The 20,447-nt window shown below is 32.2% G+C and overlaps 1 protein-coding gene across 1 annotated transcript in view; it reads right to left on the minus strand.

Moving 5' to 3' along the window:
* Positions 1 to 8,554: 8,554 nt before the first annotated feature.
* Positions 8,555 to 20,447, minus strand: part of MS3_00009605 (uncharacterized protein) — a 55,778-nt gene continuing 43,885 nt past the window's right edge. The window contains exons 16-21 of the mRNA XM_051217998.1: positions 18,465 to 18,605; positions 17,042 to 17,432; positions 14,500 to 15,322; positions 12,694 to 12,846; positions 11,449 to 11,567; positions 8,555 to 11,012 (exon numbers count right to left, since the gene is read on the minus strand). Of these exons, the coding sequence (XP_051064431.1) occupies positions 10,633 to 11,012; positions 11,449 to 11,567; positions 12,694 to 12,846; positions 14,500 to 15,322; positions 17,042 to 17,432; positions 18,465 to 18,605 (2,007 nt within the window). The 3' untranslated portion in view covers positions 8,555 to 10,632. The remainder of the gene's footprint in view (positions 11,013 to 11,448; positions 11,568 to 12,693; positions 12,847 to 14,499; positions 15,323 to 17,041; positions 17,433 to 18,464; positions 18,606 to 20,447) is intronic.

Consider the following 20,447-nt stretch of genomic DNA (forward strand, 5'->3'; position numbering starts at 1 on the left):
CGATTCCAACTAATCAGATTACAAAGATGAACGGTTTACGATCAATTACAACATTGTTAAAGGTGACAAAATGTTTGTTCATTATCACTTGAGTACACAATTGCAAAATAAATACACCAATCACCGATTCCTATATTTTGTTTCACACCCTACAATTTCTAATAAATGGGTGATAGGGAACCAAAATTGCCGCCCATTTAATGTCAACCTAAATGTTCTTAACAAGTATATTAGGTGTGATCAGATTGTTCGAAATGTATTGCGTAAATATATCATCACATAATTCTGATAAACTTCGTCTTCTCATTCCATTATCGAAATATAAAAAAGTTGTTTTATTTCTCTTTGAAAACGGTATCAATAATAAAGGCAATATTGTAGTATAATAGTAGTATATCAGCATAGTAGTCTACAAATAATTGAGTAGTTGTTACGTAATTTTGCAAATCCATCAAAAGTAAAATCTGTTTTCAACTTAACATTGTCCATTCTATGTAGTTGAGCAATATATATATATAGTTATGACAATAAATCCTCTCTGAGTGTACAGTAATGTAAATCAGTTATTGTCCTTTGGAAGTGTCAGTCAGTCAGTCAGTAACAACGTAGAGCTTTGGAAGTGAGCGGTAGGTGTTTTTAAGTAATGTCAGTAGCAAATATTTTGTAAGTATACAATAAGACCAAATCATTATTTTAATTTTTCCAATATAATTTCCAAATGACAATGTAAATGGTATCCATAATTGAAATATGAGAAATTGAAGCTGGCAAATTCATTACTGTTAACTGTACACCATTTAGTTTATCATAAAGTAACACTGACTCGATATATTAGCAACATGTAGTGTATTCCATCAGTTTTTTTGTTTATTTAATGTCTGGAATCATTTTTTTTCTTTAAATTATTCGATTTATTTGTTAAACATATTTCGGGAGACACTAACAAATTCTATGGGAATAAGTTAACATCAAACCTGAAACAGTTAAACGTTACTATAACAACCATTTTTGATAAGTAATCGACATATTGATTGTATTAAGTGTAAATTAACAGGTTTACGTGTGACATAATAAATTTCTATGTCCATTATATACAGCTGAATGCGAATAAGGTTAACTGTATCAATTGACAGTTAGCAACGTTTAATTTCAATGTAATAATTCATGAGGGTTTGTTGTGAGATAGTAACTCACTGAAGATAGTGATGGATATGTCATTCAATTTCGTGGATTAGTTGAAGTTAGACATTAATACCGTTGAATGCTGGCTCAGTGGTTTAGAGGTTAAGCGTTCGTGCGTGAGACCGATAGGTTTTCGAATCTCATGAGGCAGGATCGTGGACGCGCAATAGTGAGTAGTCCCATAATAGGATGAAACGGCCGTCCAGTGCTTCCAGGTTTTCCATGGTGGTCAAGCTTCAAATGACTCATGATCTCAATCATTGAAATTATTAAATAAAAACGTATATTCGTTTAGCTGAACAATGTAAAAAAAAACATTGGAACACACTTGTTAACTTTTGCATGTACTAGTGTTAAACACTTCAGTGTTCATTAGATGACAACGACGTGGAAAAAGTTCGATAAAATGGTATTACTAATATGTGAGCAATAATCACATTATTATTAATCCCAAATGATTACATAGCTTAATTACTATGGCTTGATTATAATTCATCAGCCTTACTTCACTTGACAATGTTGTTGTACCAGTGAACTGATCTTAGTGCATAATTTCCGACTGAGAGTATAATAAATCAACGTTAATGATAACTTACACTTACTCGCACTAATTTTCAGTAAACACTTAAAGGTATAAAAAGACCTTTTCGTCAGTGGTAACTGAATTATTGTACTTAGGAAAGGAGTTATCAAATGAAACAGTTAAACTACTTCACCGAGAATGAGATGAACAAAACTTGTTTGGTGCCTTTTTTTAATTAACTGTAACAAGAATCTAAATCGAATTGTGCATGGCTCTGAAAAGGGCCTTCACTGAGTCCCTTAACATTTCAGATTGTCCTGAACAATGGCGTAACTATTACTTCGTTATCACACCGCACATCAGACTGGAGTTCATGGAATTGTGGTTGTGCGTCGCAAGCACAAAATGAATGAAACATTGCATTGAAGCGACAAGAAATCCAAGATTGTAAATTTCATACAGTCTGTTGTAGTGGGTACTTTTGTCAGTATTGTTGTCTCGTTCATTGACTTTTTCTGAGTTTATGGAGACAATTTCATCCTTGTCATTACTTAACAAGACATCTAAATCCACGTTTGTTTGACAGTTTAGACTTCCCATCTGTTGGTTCGACGAAATTGTAACATCCATGGACGTGGAGGCTTACATCTGAGACTCGATTGCTGGAGATAACGTCAACAGCGTTGGAGACATCCTTCCGTGAACCACTTGATGAGCGAAGTTATGAGAATCTCGCACTGCATAACGGCAGTACATCGCTCTTTCATAAGTTCTGATTACACTGTTTAATGCTTCAAGTGACTGGAACGCTACCAGATACAATGTATTCAAGAACATATTATATGTGTTCACGACAACGCTAGAAACGATAGAGCTCGTATTTTGTACGTTACTATCGTCCATAATTTGAAGAAAAGGTGATCTATCGACAAGTACTGCTAATTTACATCAATTTTAAGAAATAAACAACCAATTATAACAAATTTAAGACTAACCATTTAATTGGACGAAACGGAATGAAAAATTTGGGAAATGGGATGAAAAACGATTTCAAAAGGGGTGAAAAAAATTAAATGAAGAAAAACCGCCGTGCGAACACATAGGGCTTACTACAAATACTATGTTATCATTAGATTGTAGAATGTTCACTACAGATGGCGTTTGAAGCGGACGGTACTGGGTTCGAGTCGCAGAGTGAATATCAACTCTGAGATGCAGGTGCATCCACCTGACGAGTCCCAAATAGGACGAAACGCACATCCTGGATTCCAATCCTAACCGCTATCCATCTTTGCTTATAAAGCTTGTGAATTAAGGCAATATCAAGGCTGTCCACACAGGACAAAAATATGCCAATAAGAGGTTGAGCAAATACAGTCCTAAATAACAATCGGAAGATTCAAGTAAACAATACCAAGTAAATTTAAGTACTAATTCCGTTAACAAATTAAATGTATTTCATATGACTTAAATCAAACGTGAACTATTATTTTATAGTGTTAAGATGATGCTTAATTATCCTGAATACTTTGTTTTATTATATGACCAAAACACTTTCAATGGTATTCATCCATGGCCTAAATATTAAGGTTGAAATACGAGCTATGGAGAAGTATCATATTTCAAACAGTCTGATCACAATGAAACAAGTGTACAAGGTACAGAAATGGTGTTAAACATAAATGAATAAATTACACTGTAAAGACTATGAATTGATTTGACATTACTCATGTCAATAATGAATTAATTTGCACAGATTAAATAGACCGGGATGTTCAGCCTAGCGTCCTTATTAATTCTTTGTTTACCTAACCCGTCCACTTGAGTTCAGAACACCAATAACAGCTCTCATTTATTTCAAACATACTTGGTTTATATATCAACTAAACAGACCGCATCACACCATAAGATAGGAAAAAACATTTGTAAAAGATCAAGCCAAAAAGTGGTTGTGAACGGTGGAGACGGTAATCATCAATTAACTGAACATAAATTAAGAACAGTAAATCGTATGATAACGTATCCGGCGGCCAAACTTCTAATTCTGTATAAAAAAAACATGTTCAATAACTCAATCAAAGGTTGATAAGCATCCTTTTCATGTTACCGCTAATTGTATTTATAAATTTACGTGTACCTGCCAAAGCAGTTACATTGGTCGAACAGAAAGAAGAGCATATCTCAGATTTCTTGAACATATTCCAAAAGGCCTCAGAACAAGAGAAAGTAAGACTCTAAATAGTGCAATCACCAAACATCTTCTTGATACAGGAAATCAGGTTGATACACTGCAATCATTCAAGGTGATTAGTAGGCAGCCAAACTCCAGTCTTCTGAAGTTTTCTGAAGCAGTTGCTATCAGACGCCAAAAACCTGATTTATGTGTTCAAAAGGAAATGGTTATTAATCCTTCCTTCCCTTGGTGACTAATATTCCTTCGCTGTATCTTAATATTTTTTTTTCTTTTTTCTTTAAAACTCTTTCTTGCACTGATCACATCATTGAGTTTTATCCCTATCAATGTTTACTTGTTTCTGGCCGTTTGAACTGTTGTCACAATGTTCTTTCATCACATAAGTTATATATTTACAATATTCAGTCTATTCAATTTATTTACACCCTTGCTATACTATACTACTATATCTTCAATATAACTTCCAATCAAACACTTTCATGTAAGTCATTTAAATTCATTATGTAATTATGACCTTTAAATATCACAGGTTATAAGCAGCTGACGAGAACCAACGAAATAAAAATGAATTCATGCTATTCTGTTAGAAAGTTTGTTCTTGCTCTTTTCAAAGTGATCTATAGGTCAAAATAAAGTTTATAATAAGAGGAATATAGATAAACATAATCTAGTTAGTGAACAGTTATACAACATATATAATATTAGTCCATTAATAGTTCTCAGAAGTTACCCGTAGTTTAATCTTTAGTAGGATATAACAATATAGATAGTTTATTGGTCAAGTGGAATTTTCCTTTTTAAGCATCCATTATAGGGTTCAAATCGAACTGGGAATATCAATTCCTGCAAAATCACAGGTTTGGATTTCTGACGAATACCAAACCTCATGAAACCTAGTTCCAGTTTTCTGTTGAATACCTCCAACCACCTTGCGTATGCAGAAAAACAATGTAAATACATTTGTAAAATGCGATCGATAAACAAACTCACTAATAGTAAAGTGAAACGTCCACTACCACACTAACTTCCTTGACCTTGTATGATTGTATCTTATTTATTCACAATTTGATGTTCATTATAAAACAGTATTAGCTTTGTTGACTCATTTTTCCTATTCTCTAGCTACTGTTCGAAACAGATCAAGTTTATCAAGCCAAATAGCTTAGTTGTTCTGACTTTGGTTGAACCAAGATTCTGTGTTCGACAGTCTAGGGAATAGCTTAGAGTTGAACCTGTAGGAAATTGCTTCCTACAACATTTTAATTTTGCTTCTCATCCATACAGGCTAATTAAGTTTAACTTCCTATTTCTATATCACCGATTTATTTTGAATGTAGTTTCAATATAAATTTCTTGCATCTGCTTTCGAATAGAGAATATAATTCAAGCAAAAATGTTATTTTCGCAAGAAAAGTAATTGATTTGGTGATTTCCGATAGGTATCTTACACAACGATTATCAATATTTTTGTATGACGTGTTTCTATATTGAATTCTTCAGCGAAATAACCAATTACTTTTGGTAATAAACGTTAAGATATGTTATTACGTTGACCTTGACACTCGTATTCTTTACTCATGAAGTAAATCGGGGAACAGTTCTCTATTTAATGGTATTGTTTTCTTTAAGTTGGACGGTTTTCTTATTGTTCTGTGGAACATCATCAGCATTCACTTCAAGTAAAACAGACAATGACAGCTTCCCGACTGGATTGTAAAAATGGTAGGATGAAACACTATCAAAGTAATTTACCTGATCTACAAATTTCTATTATTCTAATAATTTTATGTCTGTTCTTCATATGTTCATATTCACATTCAAACTCGTACTTAGATTGAACTACAGTAGTATAAATAACCAAATTTGATGTTTTTTTCGCACGTACCAGTAAAAATACATTTTACATTATCTCATTCAATTTACTAGCATTATCTTGTTATACGCTCTGCACTTCATTTGTAACCATTTTTTTCCCATAAATTATAACAATCGGTAAGCATCGTGATCAGTGAAACTCAGCAAATGAATCAATAAAGTTTATTGAACAGCTATGGGATTCACTTAAACTGTCGATTTAACTGTAACCAGTGATAACAGAAATCACACTAAATGAGAACATTTAAATGAAACTACATAAAATCAATTGATTAGCGCGATATAGATTGGACTAAGCATGTTTCGTACAGGATTGTTCTGGAGCACACTGACTGGTCATTTCTTAGAGGAATATTGCGGAATAGTCTAGAATCTTACGTAAAAATCATAAACATACTAGCGTTTTTCTAATTGTGATTTCTACTTTCATTGAACCTTGTTTATTTGGAATATAATTATGTATCCTGTCCAACCGTGTTCTGATTTGGGAATTTGTCGAGCGAATTGAGTGGCCCAGAATACTAAGCAATAAGAGTAGTTAAGTTGTAATAAGAGAATTCATAACACAATATTCAGTGGGAAATTTAGCTTTGAACTTCAGTTGCAGAGATTAATTTGTAGATAATAATCGTGACAGATATCCTAGTTTTGATAGTTTACAAAGTTTCGGGTGTTGATTGATGAAGAAACCTAGTTAAGTATACAGTTTATGCTTATGTATGATGACTGATTATAAGTCAAGATACATAAGAAATCATAAGGCAATCCCACAAGTGTAAAATCATCGAGACTATCCATTACAGCAGAATTACAACGACGGCCAGTACCAAAAGAACTTTTGTCATGTTTTCGACATGGATTTTGAGGGATAATCATAACATATTTCCTATTTTTGTCACTGAAATTTCTGCAGATATGGTTCAAAATCTTGGCGAGGTGGTTTTGGATTAGTACATACTACTTACTCTGGCAACAGAACAGTTTAAGAAGTTATGTGAACAAAACAATATAGAGCATGTGAAATCTTCACATACTACCACTAATTAAATGGTTGGAAAGTATTTTTTTGCTGATCCTCTGGAAAGTGCAGTTCAAAAAACGGGAAGAGGAAAGAACAACAGAATAAATTGTACAAAGGTTCTGGTTAAGTTACCATTAAACACTCAAACTTGTATCAAGAATAGAAATTTCAATCCGAGTGAAGGTGACATGAATGAGTCATCGAATGATTTATGCGACTAACACTACACCCAGCAAATTGAATATGTACGTAGGTGGTAAGCCATGCTCAATCATACATGTTCATACAAGCGCAACAATAATAAAATTACAATGATATAGATAAGATGTTTTTGTTGTTGTTCGAATGACTGTCTGTTAAATAAGTTAATAGAATGGTTTAACCAAATCCAATGTGAACAAACTCAATGCATGTGAGCTGCTATACGTTCTGTATATTTTGCGTTGTATAAATCCCAAATTTTACTGGTCCTAACTCAGTTTTACAATCATGATGCGTCTGTATCTGATTGATTTTCAAAAGCTTCGAAACTGATATTCCATTCGTGACGAACAACGCTTTTCAGGTGACTAATTACAAAGTAATACTATACTCATGAGATGTAAAAGCTCGCATGAAGTATCGTCTTCTTTCTTCAATCGCAAGTTTTGATTCTCAATACTGTTGTGCTATCTGCCTATTTCGTGGAGATCCTTCTTTGTATTAAAAAAAATCTCTCAATCGTCCACAATTCAGAGTAATCAAAATGAACAAATCGTAATATACATACAACTAGTCGTAATCCACATGAGGCCTAGTAGATATATTAAATGTTCCAAGCTGTCACACTTCACACATTAACACTGTGACCCAATTAAATCAACCCGATGACAAGAAAAAATGAAACCAAAACGAAAGTAATAGCAAACAATAAAACATGCAGAATATACTTAGATAAAATGGAAGAATGAATAGTTAAACATAAGATCTAGAAGACAAATACACAAAATTAGGATCAGGGACACCAATTTCGAGTTACACAAAGCCGGGAGAGGCTTCTACCATGTCAAACCTACATAGGCCATCCTAACTTTTGAACAGACCAATTTATTTATTCTTCTCAAGTCACATTTTAACCTTGTCAATTATTCGTTTATTAACCCTGACCGTTTTTTATATGATCGTATGTGTATTAATTGTTCATCCTATTCATTCATTCGTTTCCTTCACTTCGATTCTCTGTTCAAATCAACGTGTACGAAATATACGCAATAAAGATTTATCCTCGTATTTAGCCTATTTTATTCTGTTCTTCTCTAACGCAAGTTAAGTTGATAAAAATATACGAGTGTTGGCATCACGTATATTTCAATAACAAACATACGATTTAACTGGAGTCAGATATAGAACCATTAAAGTGGTGAGTCGAACATAATTCAAACACAATGCTTTCTGATCTGGAATTAGATATAGAGCCATTAAAATCAATTGATTATTTCATTAACTTCAACAAGAAAATTTACACTTTCTAACGTCACCAAGATCAACAGTCTATCAAACTTTATAAATTGATATAATGTTTTGATCTAATCAACCCTAATGATCATTACATGTTGAAGTAGATAGTAAATGAGTTCACATAACACATATCTCAGCTAGATTAACTGACGAAACAGGTATAGCAGCATAATATGTAACACAGATAAAATAATTATCTCCTTAACATAGATTAAATTATACTTTCAACTTCGTATTAGATAGACATAATACATATTACTGGCAATTATAAATTCATATATCTTCTTTATCATAAGGTGTATTTGTGGATATTATAGTAATTTGAATAGTTCAAATTATAAGTCAATTAAAGATAGACCATTATAGAAAATCTGTATCAGTATAAGGGTCTTTTATAAATAAAATCTTCATTACAATTTCTTTTATGCTTAATAACAGACTAATCATTAGTAACATTGTTATATTATACAAAACTGACAAAATTATAACAACACAAACTAATACAGTAATAATAGTAACTTACATATTTTGTAAAACTACTATGAGTACATGAATAGTATACTGCATAATAATAATAATAATAATAATAATAATAATAAGTAGTAGAAGTAGTAGTAGTAGTAGTAGTAGAAGTAGTAGTAGTAGTAGTAGTAGTAGTAGTAGTAGTAGTGGAAATAATGATCATTAATTCTAAGTTAAACAATAGTTTCTATGAAAATTATTCAGTTTCAATCAGTAAAAACCCTAATGCAAATTCAACTTTCTAATTATATAACTAAAATGATATTCATATTTTAAGGAAAGAAAAATCAAGGAAAGTATAAGAGTATGACGGTTAACTACAAAGGTGAATTTGTTTTCATCAATCATGTGTACCAAAAGATTTACTATTATAGAAATCAATTTGTTATTGTAAAACAAGAAAAAAGAAAAGAGATGGATCCTAGATGTGACCGAATACGAACAAGAATAAAGAAAAAAGAAACATCAGGAAGAAAAGATGAAGATTCATTTAATGTCATAATAATCAATTCAAGATGATCTTTATCAATTCAATTATTTCTTTTCATTAATTTACTTTATATTGATTAAAAGTTGACAAATTGATTATATTATAAATTAATCAACTAATATCATCACAGAATAAGCAAAGCGGCTTAATTTGGTAGCTAACCAGTTGAGTACAAGTAAGAACCATTGTCTACTTATGATCTCATGAATTCTAGCACAGAAACGTTCATATACACAAAATTGTAGTGATTCAATTGAACTGAATAGTTGTTTTCATATTGTTTAAACTGCTAATTAAATAATTCTTACCATTGACGGTATCACTTAAACATACAAACATATTAGAATTTTAACTTTCTTTAATTTGATATAAAATAAACAACAGAAAATGTAGATATGAATAGTCGCATAGAATTTATTCTACCCTCCTCCTTCATTACATAAAACTATACATTCATGTTATCAGACTAGAAATCACGCTATAATTCTAACATATTCGATTGTTAAACAGAAGAAAATAACAACAGTAGTATCATGATTATTATTCAGTTGAATGTAAACTTGTTTACTTTTAATTAAAGATAATTTCTTTCTTTTAAAAACAAATAAATAAATAAATAAACAAACAATACGCACACACACACACACCCAGATACCATAAACGTTCAACTGTGTTTCAATAAACTGTACACTTTCTTTTTCTTTTTTTTAAATAAATAAAATAAACAAAATAGTTCAATTTAAAAAAGAAAAAAACAATAAAGAGAATAACTGTGAATTTACCCCTTCTTTTTTTTTTTAAACATCAGGCTTTTTCTTCCACTTTTTACTAAATAAATAAACAGAAAATGAGAACATTATGGAACAGAAGGGGAGGGGGGGGAGAACATACACAACGAATAGTTGACATGTATTTCATACATGATTTGTTAACGGTATTGTGTTTTATTGATATGTAATGTGAGAACAGATGTAAAGAAAATAGAGAAGTACAATCTAGAAGAAAAACAAGCACTAATAATTACAAGGAAATGAGAACAACGAAAAAGAAGAAGTAAAAAAAAAGAGAAGGAACACTACTACCATACATACACACTCACACACTTACATCTATCTGTACAAATCCCCTTTTTCTCAAAAGAAAAGAAAAACAGTAAACGAGATATAAAATACAAAAAAAAGGAATAAAATAAAATGTGCATCTATCATCTATCTGTGTATAATGATGTGTAAACTATGTACATGTTATAGTGTAATGTTGAATATGCAGTTAAAAAATTATAGAATTTATTATAAAATAAAACAAACAAACAAACAAAAATAGATATTCTATACTCTCTGTTTACGTTGTTGTCCATGAGCTGACATACAATGTCTGGATAAACTTTCATTAGAAATAAATGATACATGACATATAGAACAATAATATTTCGATTTTGACATACTACTATTCACTAGTGATCTATTTTTATTCTTTTTAGAATCAACAGTATTCGATATATTATTATAAATTGAATGATGCTTCAATGGAGAAGTAGTAGTAGTGGTGATACTACTACTATTAGTAGTAGTACTAGTAATATTAACAGGTTTCTTCAGTGAAATATGACTTTTACTATTATTGATGTAATTTGATAAACTAAGTGAACAATTTCCCAACTCTGAACTTAATTTATTCAATTCAGGACAATTTGTTCGTTTTGAATTTGCTAAAATGGAGTAAAGAAAACACAAATAACTAATTATCAAAAAATTAAACAATAATTTGAAAATAAAGTAGATCTTAAAAGTACGTTGGTGCATTCACCCCATATACACCGATACAGTGATTCAATGATTAACGAGTTTAAACTTTTAGCAATTAGGTAGCAGGTTGAAAACATGCTCTTGACCTACCTTAATTTTTGACACACTTGAAGCTAAGTACATTCAACTCTAACTGATGAATAGTTCGAATACAATCGATGAACATGATCAATGATTGGAAACATTGGATGAGATATACGCAAAGATAACATGATGCCTAGCAGTGAAATCCAGGACGCGTGTTTCGTCCTATTTAAGACTCGTCAATTAGATCTTAAAACAATCACTGTAATAATTCTAATAAAATAGGAATCATAATACAATAAAAGTTAAACTTACGACTAGATAATTCAGTTAAAAGATTTGCATCTAACTGCGACTTTTTTAAACGATGCACAGTGGTCATATGACGAAAACATGAAGATCGAATAGTAAATCGTCTATAACAAATGTAACATCTGAAATATGATAACAAAACAATACAAGTAGATTGATGGGATATAGATGAATTATGATTATCAGTGAAATTTAAGAAGCTAGTTTCATTCTATTTTTATAAATTATCAATTAGATGTATTTGCAACATTCGAGGATATTGATATTCACACGCGGATTTGAACACAATGTACTTTTCAATTCAAGAATTCACTGCATTATTTACTGAGCTATTAAGCTCAAATAGGCACTAGATTGTATAATAGGGGTTAGATTTTAATTTATTTTGTATAGACTTTTAATTATCCTGTTTTTGATAATTTTTTTGACTGAATTTTGACCACCTTTTTGTTGGCATACGTGGATGTTGTGCGGATCGCACCGATATAGTCAGTTTGTCGCAAGTTGATATAAAATAGGACGAGACGTCCATCCTGGATCCCACTGATAACCATTATTTATTCCTATAGAAAAATTATGATAAAATGATTGTATCGAGGCGATCTGCACAGGATGATCACATGTTAACTAAGATTGATCAAAAGTCAACCAAAAAAGATTAAAATACAGAAGATGATTCAAACCCTTCACAAGATAAATTAGGAGTAGTTCGAGTTTTCCGTCATCTTACTGAGAACATTTTTTTTTCAAAAAAAGAACGACAATAGATCTCATCGGTGGACATTATCGTTGGTTATTATAAGCACAAATGATGACTAATTATAATACACTTCCACAAAACCACTGTGTGAGATCGAATACAGAAACTGTTTAGTACGTATGGATCAGTCCGAGTTGCCACACTCCATCAGCTCAGAGAGATAGAATTGTCAGTAAGAATGCCAGAGTAGCAACATCAGCCCTTCTACTCTTAATAAAGTAGAAAAACTCACAGTTAATCTAAAACTCCTCTTACGATTTCTCGTTCCTTATAAACTGGAATAAGTCAAAACTAATTAGAATTAATCCTGCAGGATAGCCATTTTTGTCAATCATACATTTGAAGTTTGTACAATGAACAGCAATTAAGAGGCTATAGAGTATTGTATGACCAAGATGATGTTGAAACTTCATCATGAAATATAGATAATACAGCCTGATATCGAATTGTTGAAAAAATCCTATGGTATAGAGGAAATTAAAATTTACCTATAGACTTTAATAGGTCTAACTTCACAGAAAGCTGGTCGATTTGGTTGAGAGATTCGAACACCGTCCCATGCCATTTTAGGATTTCGATGAGATAGACAATGTTCTTCCCATGTATCAGCTGTTTGTTTTTTACCGCAAATTACACAAATTCTATGAGAAGTGAAAATATTTCAGAAAGTAATAGTATGCATAACAGTAATAATAATGGTAATAAGTCATGTTGTTATTCACAGGTATAAACGTTTGTAAAATTATAACTAGTAATTAGTAAGTACACGTTATGATTTTGTGTAGCACGTTATAACTGTTCAAACTGATAATAGTTATCTATACTGATTACTTATCTATAAAGAAGAGTTTTTCAAAGTGTAGTTGATAAAATGTGTTTTATGAAGATACACAGACAGTGTGATTATAGACTCTAACATTATTACTTGACCCATGATCTTGTGCAACCATTCATCTATTGTTTGAGGTAAATACTTTTCTCTACCCGACCCGGATTGGACTCCACTGGTTATAGCTTCTCACTAGAACTCTAGGAAATCCATCTTGAAGCCAGTAACTAGTGAGCACATGATGAATATTATCCGATTGATGGTTTGTGGAGTCCCATACCAGGACGAAACGACCGTCTAGTGCTTCCAGTTTTTCAATGGTGGTCTAGCTTAGATCGACTCATGAATCCAACTGTTTACATTACTACAATCTCCACAAACTCCAATTCCGATCTAACATTATTAATTTGATAAGACTAGTGCTAATAATATTAATGTTCTTTAGTTAGGGTCAATTTCTAAGTTTATACAACTCAATAATCAAGTATGCACTAGTGTACTGAGAAGTTATGTTTTTTTGTACTGAGTTGATCATTGGCAACGAAAATACTGTGTGACTTCATACTAATATGCAATCTTCTTGTACACGAGGCTAACCGACTACTTTACTGAAAAGACTGAAATCGAATTACCATGTATGTATACTCATCCAAGTAAGGTACGAATGGTGTATCGATTCCTAAGAAATTTAAGACTTTTGTTGACCAGTCACATGCAATTATTATTTAGCCGATTCCAGATTGGTCTAACGTATCAGTATAATTTATTGTGATGAATGCATTAGAGATATTATCCATCAGTTTTATATTTTAACTTAATATTTTATACTGTCTGATAGAATAATATTGAATTTATATGAATCCTTAGGCAACAACTGGAGACATTACTCACTGACTTTCCAAATCGAAGTACATGTGATTTATTAACTTGAAAGTCAAGTGCATTCACGACTAAACCATTGGTTCGTTGACCTATTCAATTTTTCTTGTAGAAAAAGACCTTCGCTATGTCAAGCCAGTGAGTAGGATTGTCCTGAAATAAACATGTGGGACTATATAAGAGCATTTCCAAAATAAGGAGATTCCATATCTTTAGGCATGTCGGTGCTTTTAGGAGTATAAATCAACAACTACTAGTATAATTAAATAGACAAATTTCTTATCGAATTCTAGCTATTATCCTATCTTTATCGAGAAATCTTTAGCTAAACGATATTAGTGGTTAAATGGTCAAATATATTATTAAAGAATAAGGACTTTTATTTATTTAAAAACTAAGGCTAAAGCCGACTAGTGAATACGGAGAGTTAATTAATGGCAGTTTGAGGATGATTTCCTAAATAAAATCCACCCACCTACCTACTATGGATTGAACGACACACACACCAACCCATACTTGACAGCTATTAGGCTGTTAAAATAAATATAAACCAGTATATTTATAACCACAAAAAAAACAGACCTACTTTTCTGTATTAACGTTATCATCAGGACAAATAGTTGAGCATTCTTGTTCATCTAAATCGGAATTGTGTAAATAATTACCAGAAAAGGTAGAATAATTCATACTACTAGTAGTAGTAGTAATGTTGTGAGTAGTGGGAGCACTACTAATAGTACTACTACTACTACAAGTAGTTAAATTGTTCTTTACCATTTCATCATGACAAGCATCATGGTTCTTTGTATGATCATCTAAATCTTTTGAGATACGACGTCGTTTTTTAGAAATATCAGACGTGGACTGTGGTATAGTATTCAATCCTGATGATTTCGATTTAATCACCAATTTACAGTTGTTTGCGATGTGATTTTTTGATTTTATACTATGGTCAGTATTTGTAACATAATCACTAATAACATTCTCTTCCCCAACATAATCCCGATCATTATTATTATTATTATTATCATCATCAACATGATCATAAGTATTATTCACTTGAAGGGAACGTTTACGATATGTATTTTTTATTTCCAATGATTTTTTATTGAAAATTTTATGTACATATTTGTCAGAATTATCAGTCGATGGCATGAATGAAGATGTTGCAGTTGTAATTGATGAACTAACAGAATTACCAACTGAGACAACAAAAATAGGAGGATTACTAAGCATTGTATTAGAAGTAGTAATGACACTAGTGATATTAGTACTGATAGAAGATGAAGAAGTATTAACAACTCCAGAACACGAACTCCAATTGTTTTGCTGTGAAGAAACTAATTTACCATGATCACAACTTTCTGGTGAACTGTCAATAACAATTGTAGTATTGGGTACTGATAAATCTGTAAGTATTAGAAACATCATAAATATGGTAGAAAATATCATCAATTGAAATGGTTATGAATTAAGGGCGAAGTACTTCGAAATCTATCATAAATTCTAAGATAAAGTCACATGAATTAATGAATGATATGCATGTATACAGATTCATAGAAAACTATTACTACTCTATAAAGTCTTTTTGAACAAGAGAAAAAAATCCGTCCACAATCCCTTGTGGATTAGTCTAACCAACTAATATTACAAATAATAAATTAGATTTATTTATTGCTTATTTCATTGTGTACTATGAAAGTTTGAGAAGTTTATAACTATATTTTCTATATAAGGCAATAATAATAGTACTTTAGTGTATACAAATGAATATTTGATTCTTTACTAAAATTCAGTGATCTCATATGTTATGATATCAAGCTATAGATTAAAAGTACACTACATTAGTCAAGATATGTAATTCAAAATTTAGAGGAACACAAAAAAAAATGTATGTAACAGAGTCAATATGACCGATTTCATATAAAATCTTTCAGGATTCATTACGATTAGTCAGTTCATGGGTCCTAGACTGTTATCTCTAGCTATCGAAATTGTCTAGACTAACAGCCAATGACTTTATAATTAAATATTATATCTTGATTTGCATGGTCCATGTATTGTTTCCCAATCTCATTATCAATAAGCACTATATACATGAGTAGACATGTGAAACACATAAATCTTAACCACTTTAATCCACTGATTTGCTCTATTTACCTCAAAGCAAATTTACATCAGCCCAAATTGTGAAATTTTATATTATCGAGAGGTGAGAAATGAAACTACCGAAATGAATGATATACAAAACGGACTAAACATAAAGTATGCAGTTTGAAAAGAAGAAATCAATTCATGGGAAAGAAATATTAAAAAAACAAATACATATGAACTATGCACAATAATAATGAACTCATCAGTGGGTCACTGTTCGCTTATGAATGAGACACATGTTAATACTGAATTCCCACAATCACTGGATTATGATGATTGCGTAGAACGACCCGCCAACAAAACCGATGGGATGTGGCTGATGACTCCAAAAAAGTAATCGATCAAGTATACACAATCGTTATTAAGTAATAGTACCGGAGTCCATAAAATAATAAAGGCGAGCTTTCTTCACTAACCAGTAAACATTATTGAATATCATTGAAAACATGAGCCGATCAATATTAAACTACTGAAAGCATGGAAGCACTGGAAGGTTTCTTCGTTCTAGAATGAGACATTTCAGCAGTGAGCATCCATGATTCTGAATAAAGAATCGAATCGGTCTTGCAGTTTAACTTGGGATAAAGATTCACAGTTAGAACATGCAGTACTGACTATGAGAGTTAGGAGTAATGGCTAGATTCGTAGGAATACAGCAAGAATGCCTTGTAGCTTCAAATAAACGACTGTTTACCTAATCAGCTCTTTAATTTCAAATACGAAGAGTCTTCTATTTACCTTCGAAAAACTATGCATCATGCTCTCTATATTTTGACCTTTTCATTTTATAACTTTGAAGTGAGTTAATAAACAAATATTGCTGCGTTTTAATAAGGTATAAACTATCCATCATCGCGTTTCAGATTTTGCGCAAGAAACAGCTGATAGTCGTCATTTCAATGATGATTAGTAAAGTATACAATTACTATTAAGATTTTTATTATTTTTATGATGATAATGATAAAAATATTTACCATCATTTTCTTTCTCAAAATTTGATTGAATTTCTTCCAATGAACATTCAGAATTATTTTGATCATTCCTTGATCCTATTAATGATGATGATGATGTAGGTGTGCTGTGATGACAAGTGGTCAACAATTCAAGACGTTTATTCATACAAAGAAATATATGATCCCATAATGTTGTAGTGGATAAATCCGATTTTGATTTATCGTTTCGATTACTTCTGTCAAATGTTGCTACTGATGCTGCAGTTGATGGTGATGACGACGACGGACAGAAGGAGGACGAGGATATAGTAGATAGATTTGGAGGGTTTGTATTATGATTATTTCTCTCTGCTGAGGAATTTTCTTCAGTCGGTTTAACAGTATAAATACAACAAATATAACAAAGAGTGCCCTAAGAAAACAGAGAGAAAAACATACAAAAGAAAGCATTAAATTGGAAGATGAGTTTAATCAAGAAGAAAATCCCTCAAGGTTTTGCATTAACATAATGAATAAGCTGACAATATTGTTTTCAAACAGAGATCATTAGACTTCATTGTAATAATAGAGGAAAATATGGATACATTTTAAGGATGCACATGGGCAGACAAATCCGAAACGAGGAAATGAGTGAGTGTAGATTGGATATTGATATGACCAACCAAATCCACGGACGAATTTGTAAATTAGTTTGAATCCCTTTACATGTAGTACAATAAATAAGGTATACCAGAATACATGCAAGCACATATATACAAAGGTACACGAGTGGAAAGGTCACAACTAATAAGAAGAACAAGTACTAAATTACTAGCAGGATTAAAAATCACTTAATGGTTACATGCTGTTTCAATCATATATAATATAGAACCTGATACATTTGTATGTCAGCTCAAGTTGGCACACCACATAAGAACGTCAAGATAAATTTATCAACATTGATATCATAGTCAGAATAGTACCGGTAGGAAAGGTTAGGTGGAAAAAAACTAAAAGTTTATATGGGATTTCGCGATTTACGAACTAAGGAAAAATAAACAATGAATGCGCCCGCGCCAGTGTGGATGATTCTGAGCTGTCACCCAGGCTCTAACAATTGGTTACGAAAGTCATGCGCACCTCAACCAGGTAATCTACGTCTACGTACACGGCTTAGGCCAACAGTAAATAACTTTATGAAACGATGCCAAGTTTTGATTTGGTTGCCTAGAGCATCTTTTAAGTTTACTCTAACACCAGCCAATATAGCCCAACGAGGTATCCGGTGATTGAGCCTACATAATACATATCCCTAGCACATCAGCTGGTGAAGATTCACTACGAAACCAATCAATTTCTTATCCTTATTTACAGTTAAAAATAAAACCAAATAGCTCTTTGTGACATTAATTTCTATTACAATTAAACAATTGCTAAAAAGGTACGTATAATACACTTCACTTACCCAATGCTCAGAAAAAGCATGCTGTGTTAAAGCCCAACGAGTATTTAGCTTAGTCATACACACAGGACATGTGAAATATGAACTTCGATGACTAAACTCGGAAAGAGGGGTATCGAATTTCGCGGAAACACCGAATCGTAACTACAAGGCAAAATTATGAACAAAGGAACATTTTCGAAAATATTCAGTGAATAGGATTAAAATAATAGTAATCTTTGAAGAACAGTAAATTCTAGGAACATTCAGAAATTACTAATGATTGTGAGGTTTTATTCATCACAGATTGACCTTAGTTGGAGTATCATAGAGAGTAAGAAAGCACTGGTCAGCTACTTCATCCTAGTATGAGACTCCTCAGTGGTAACGCGTACCTACAACTCAATCAGGGACTGAGACCAGGACCTTTACGTCTCATGATAGACACTTGATTATTGGAACTACCGAGTCAGATTATTGGAGAGTCCCAAACCAGGACGAAACACCTGTTCATCGGCCGCTGGCTTTTAATAGCTCCCTTACTGTGAGACCAATCTATGATGAATACAACCAACAAATTAAACCAATTCTCCAAAAAATCCCCTTCAGCTAGAACACATTACCACTGCTGATCTAGCGATCACTAGATTAGATAAACCATGTATGGTGCAATCAATAACACGTGTTAATATCAACAGAAAACCCGTAACCTTGAAAAGCGCAAATCTTTTATGGAAAATTCAGAATGTACAAATAACCATAAACCCGCATAAAATTACACAGGAGATATTTCTGAACCATGAATGATCCACCCATCTACAAAACTCAATAATAAGACCCCAGAGTCGGCTATTAAGCCAGAATAATTTAAGAAAGTAACAGAAAGCAATACAAAAAAAAAATTGAAAAATCACCAAAACACTTTTTAAAACTGATAACTAACAAAAATATGGAAACAGTGCTCAATCTGTTAACTTAAACTTGACTGAAAATCATAATTCGTATTCCATACAACTGTTAAAGGAAAAAAAATAGTGAAAAGTGGAATAATAAGTAAACAGGCAAGAGATGTACAATAAACTAAATACTACCAATATGACTACTATTAATGACAACCGATCAGAATATAAAATTCGACATTATGTTAAAAAATCAATAGTCATATGAAAGCTGATGGATCACCTTCTTCGGTAGATACAGCATAAAAAACAATGTTGAGGTAGCAAGTTCCTAAGGAGATTGATGTGGAAACATTCTAACTATTATGGGAAGAAGTGGAAAGTGTTGGATACAACTGACAATTATTAAAATGCATCGAATTATCTAAATAAATCACTAAATAACTCCATGATCAATCAACTGGAAGCATTTCATTCCTACAAGAGATCAATCGCTGTCTGAATAGCTTAGTAGTAACGGCTCAGACTATGAGGCTGGGTAAATGCTATGTTTGAAGCGAATACGAGTTGACCTAGTCTGCGGACGGAACAAAGACCGATGAGCTAGATATTCTGATGTGTCCTAGCCCCGCTAACTAGAGAGAGAAGTCGAAGCTCGAACGGAGAAATATATTCCGCAAGCAGCCAGAAGCACGAGCGATAACGACAGGCACAAGTCAAACGTATATATACAGTATAAAACTGTCCTTGAGAAGCGTTACAAAAAACCATACTAAGAGATACAACGGACCAATAGCGTTTAAGATTCTCCCAAATGGGAAATACGACATAAAGGTAAGAAAAGCGCTTTCGGCGCGAAAACAGAAATTCAAATTTTAGAAGTAAGGTATTTACCAAGTGAGTTCTGGGTATCTAACATCCCCAACAGTAAAGCGGGTTCCCGTCTTACAGTTGGGTGGCTGTACTTCCCTCATAACTGTAGGTACGCCTTGCTGATGGAAGTTAACTAGCATGAGACCTATGTCAAGCGGAGTTTCTTACCGACTTTTTCCAATCATTCAATATAGAATATTTCTAGACAATAAGATATGAGATACGCGGACTGTAT

Source organism: Schistosoma haematobium, chromosome 7 (genome assembly GCF_000699445.3).
Source record: "Schistosoma haematobium chromosome 7, whole genome shotgun sequence".
Taxonomy (NCBI): Eukaryota; Metazoa; Platyhelminthes; class Trematoda; order Strigeidida; family Schistosomatidae; genus Schistosoma; species Schistosoma haematobium.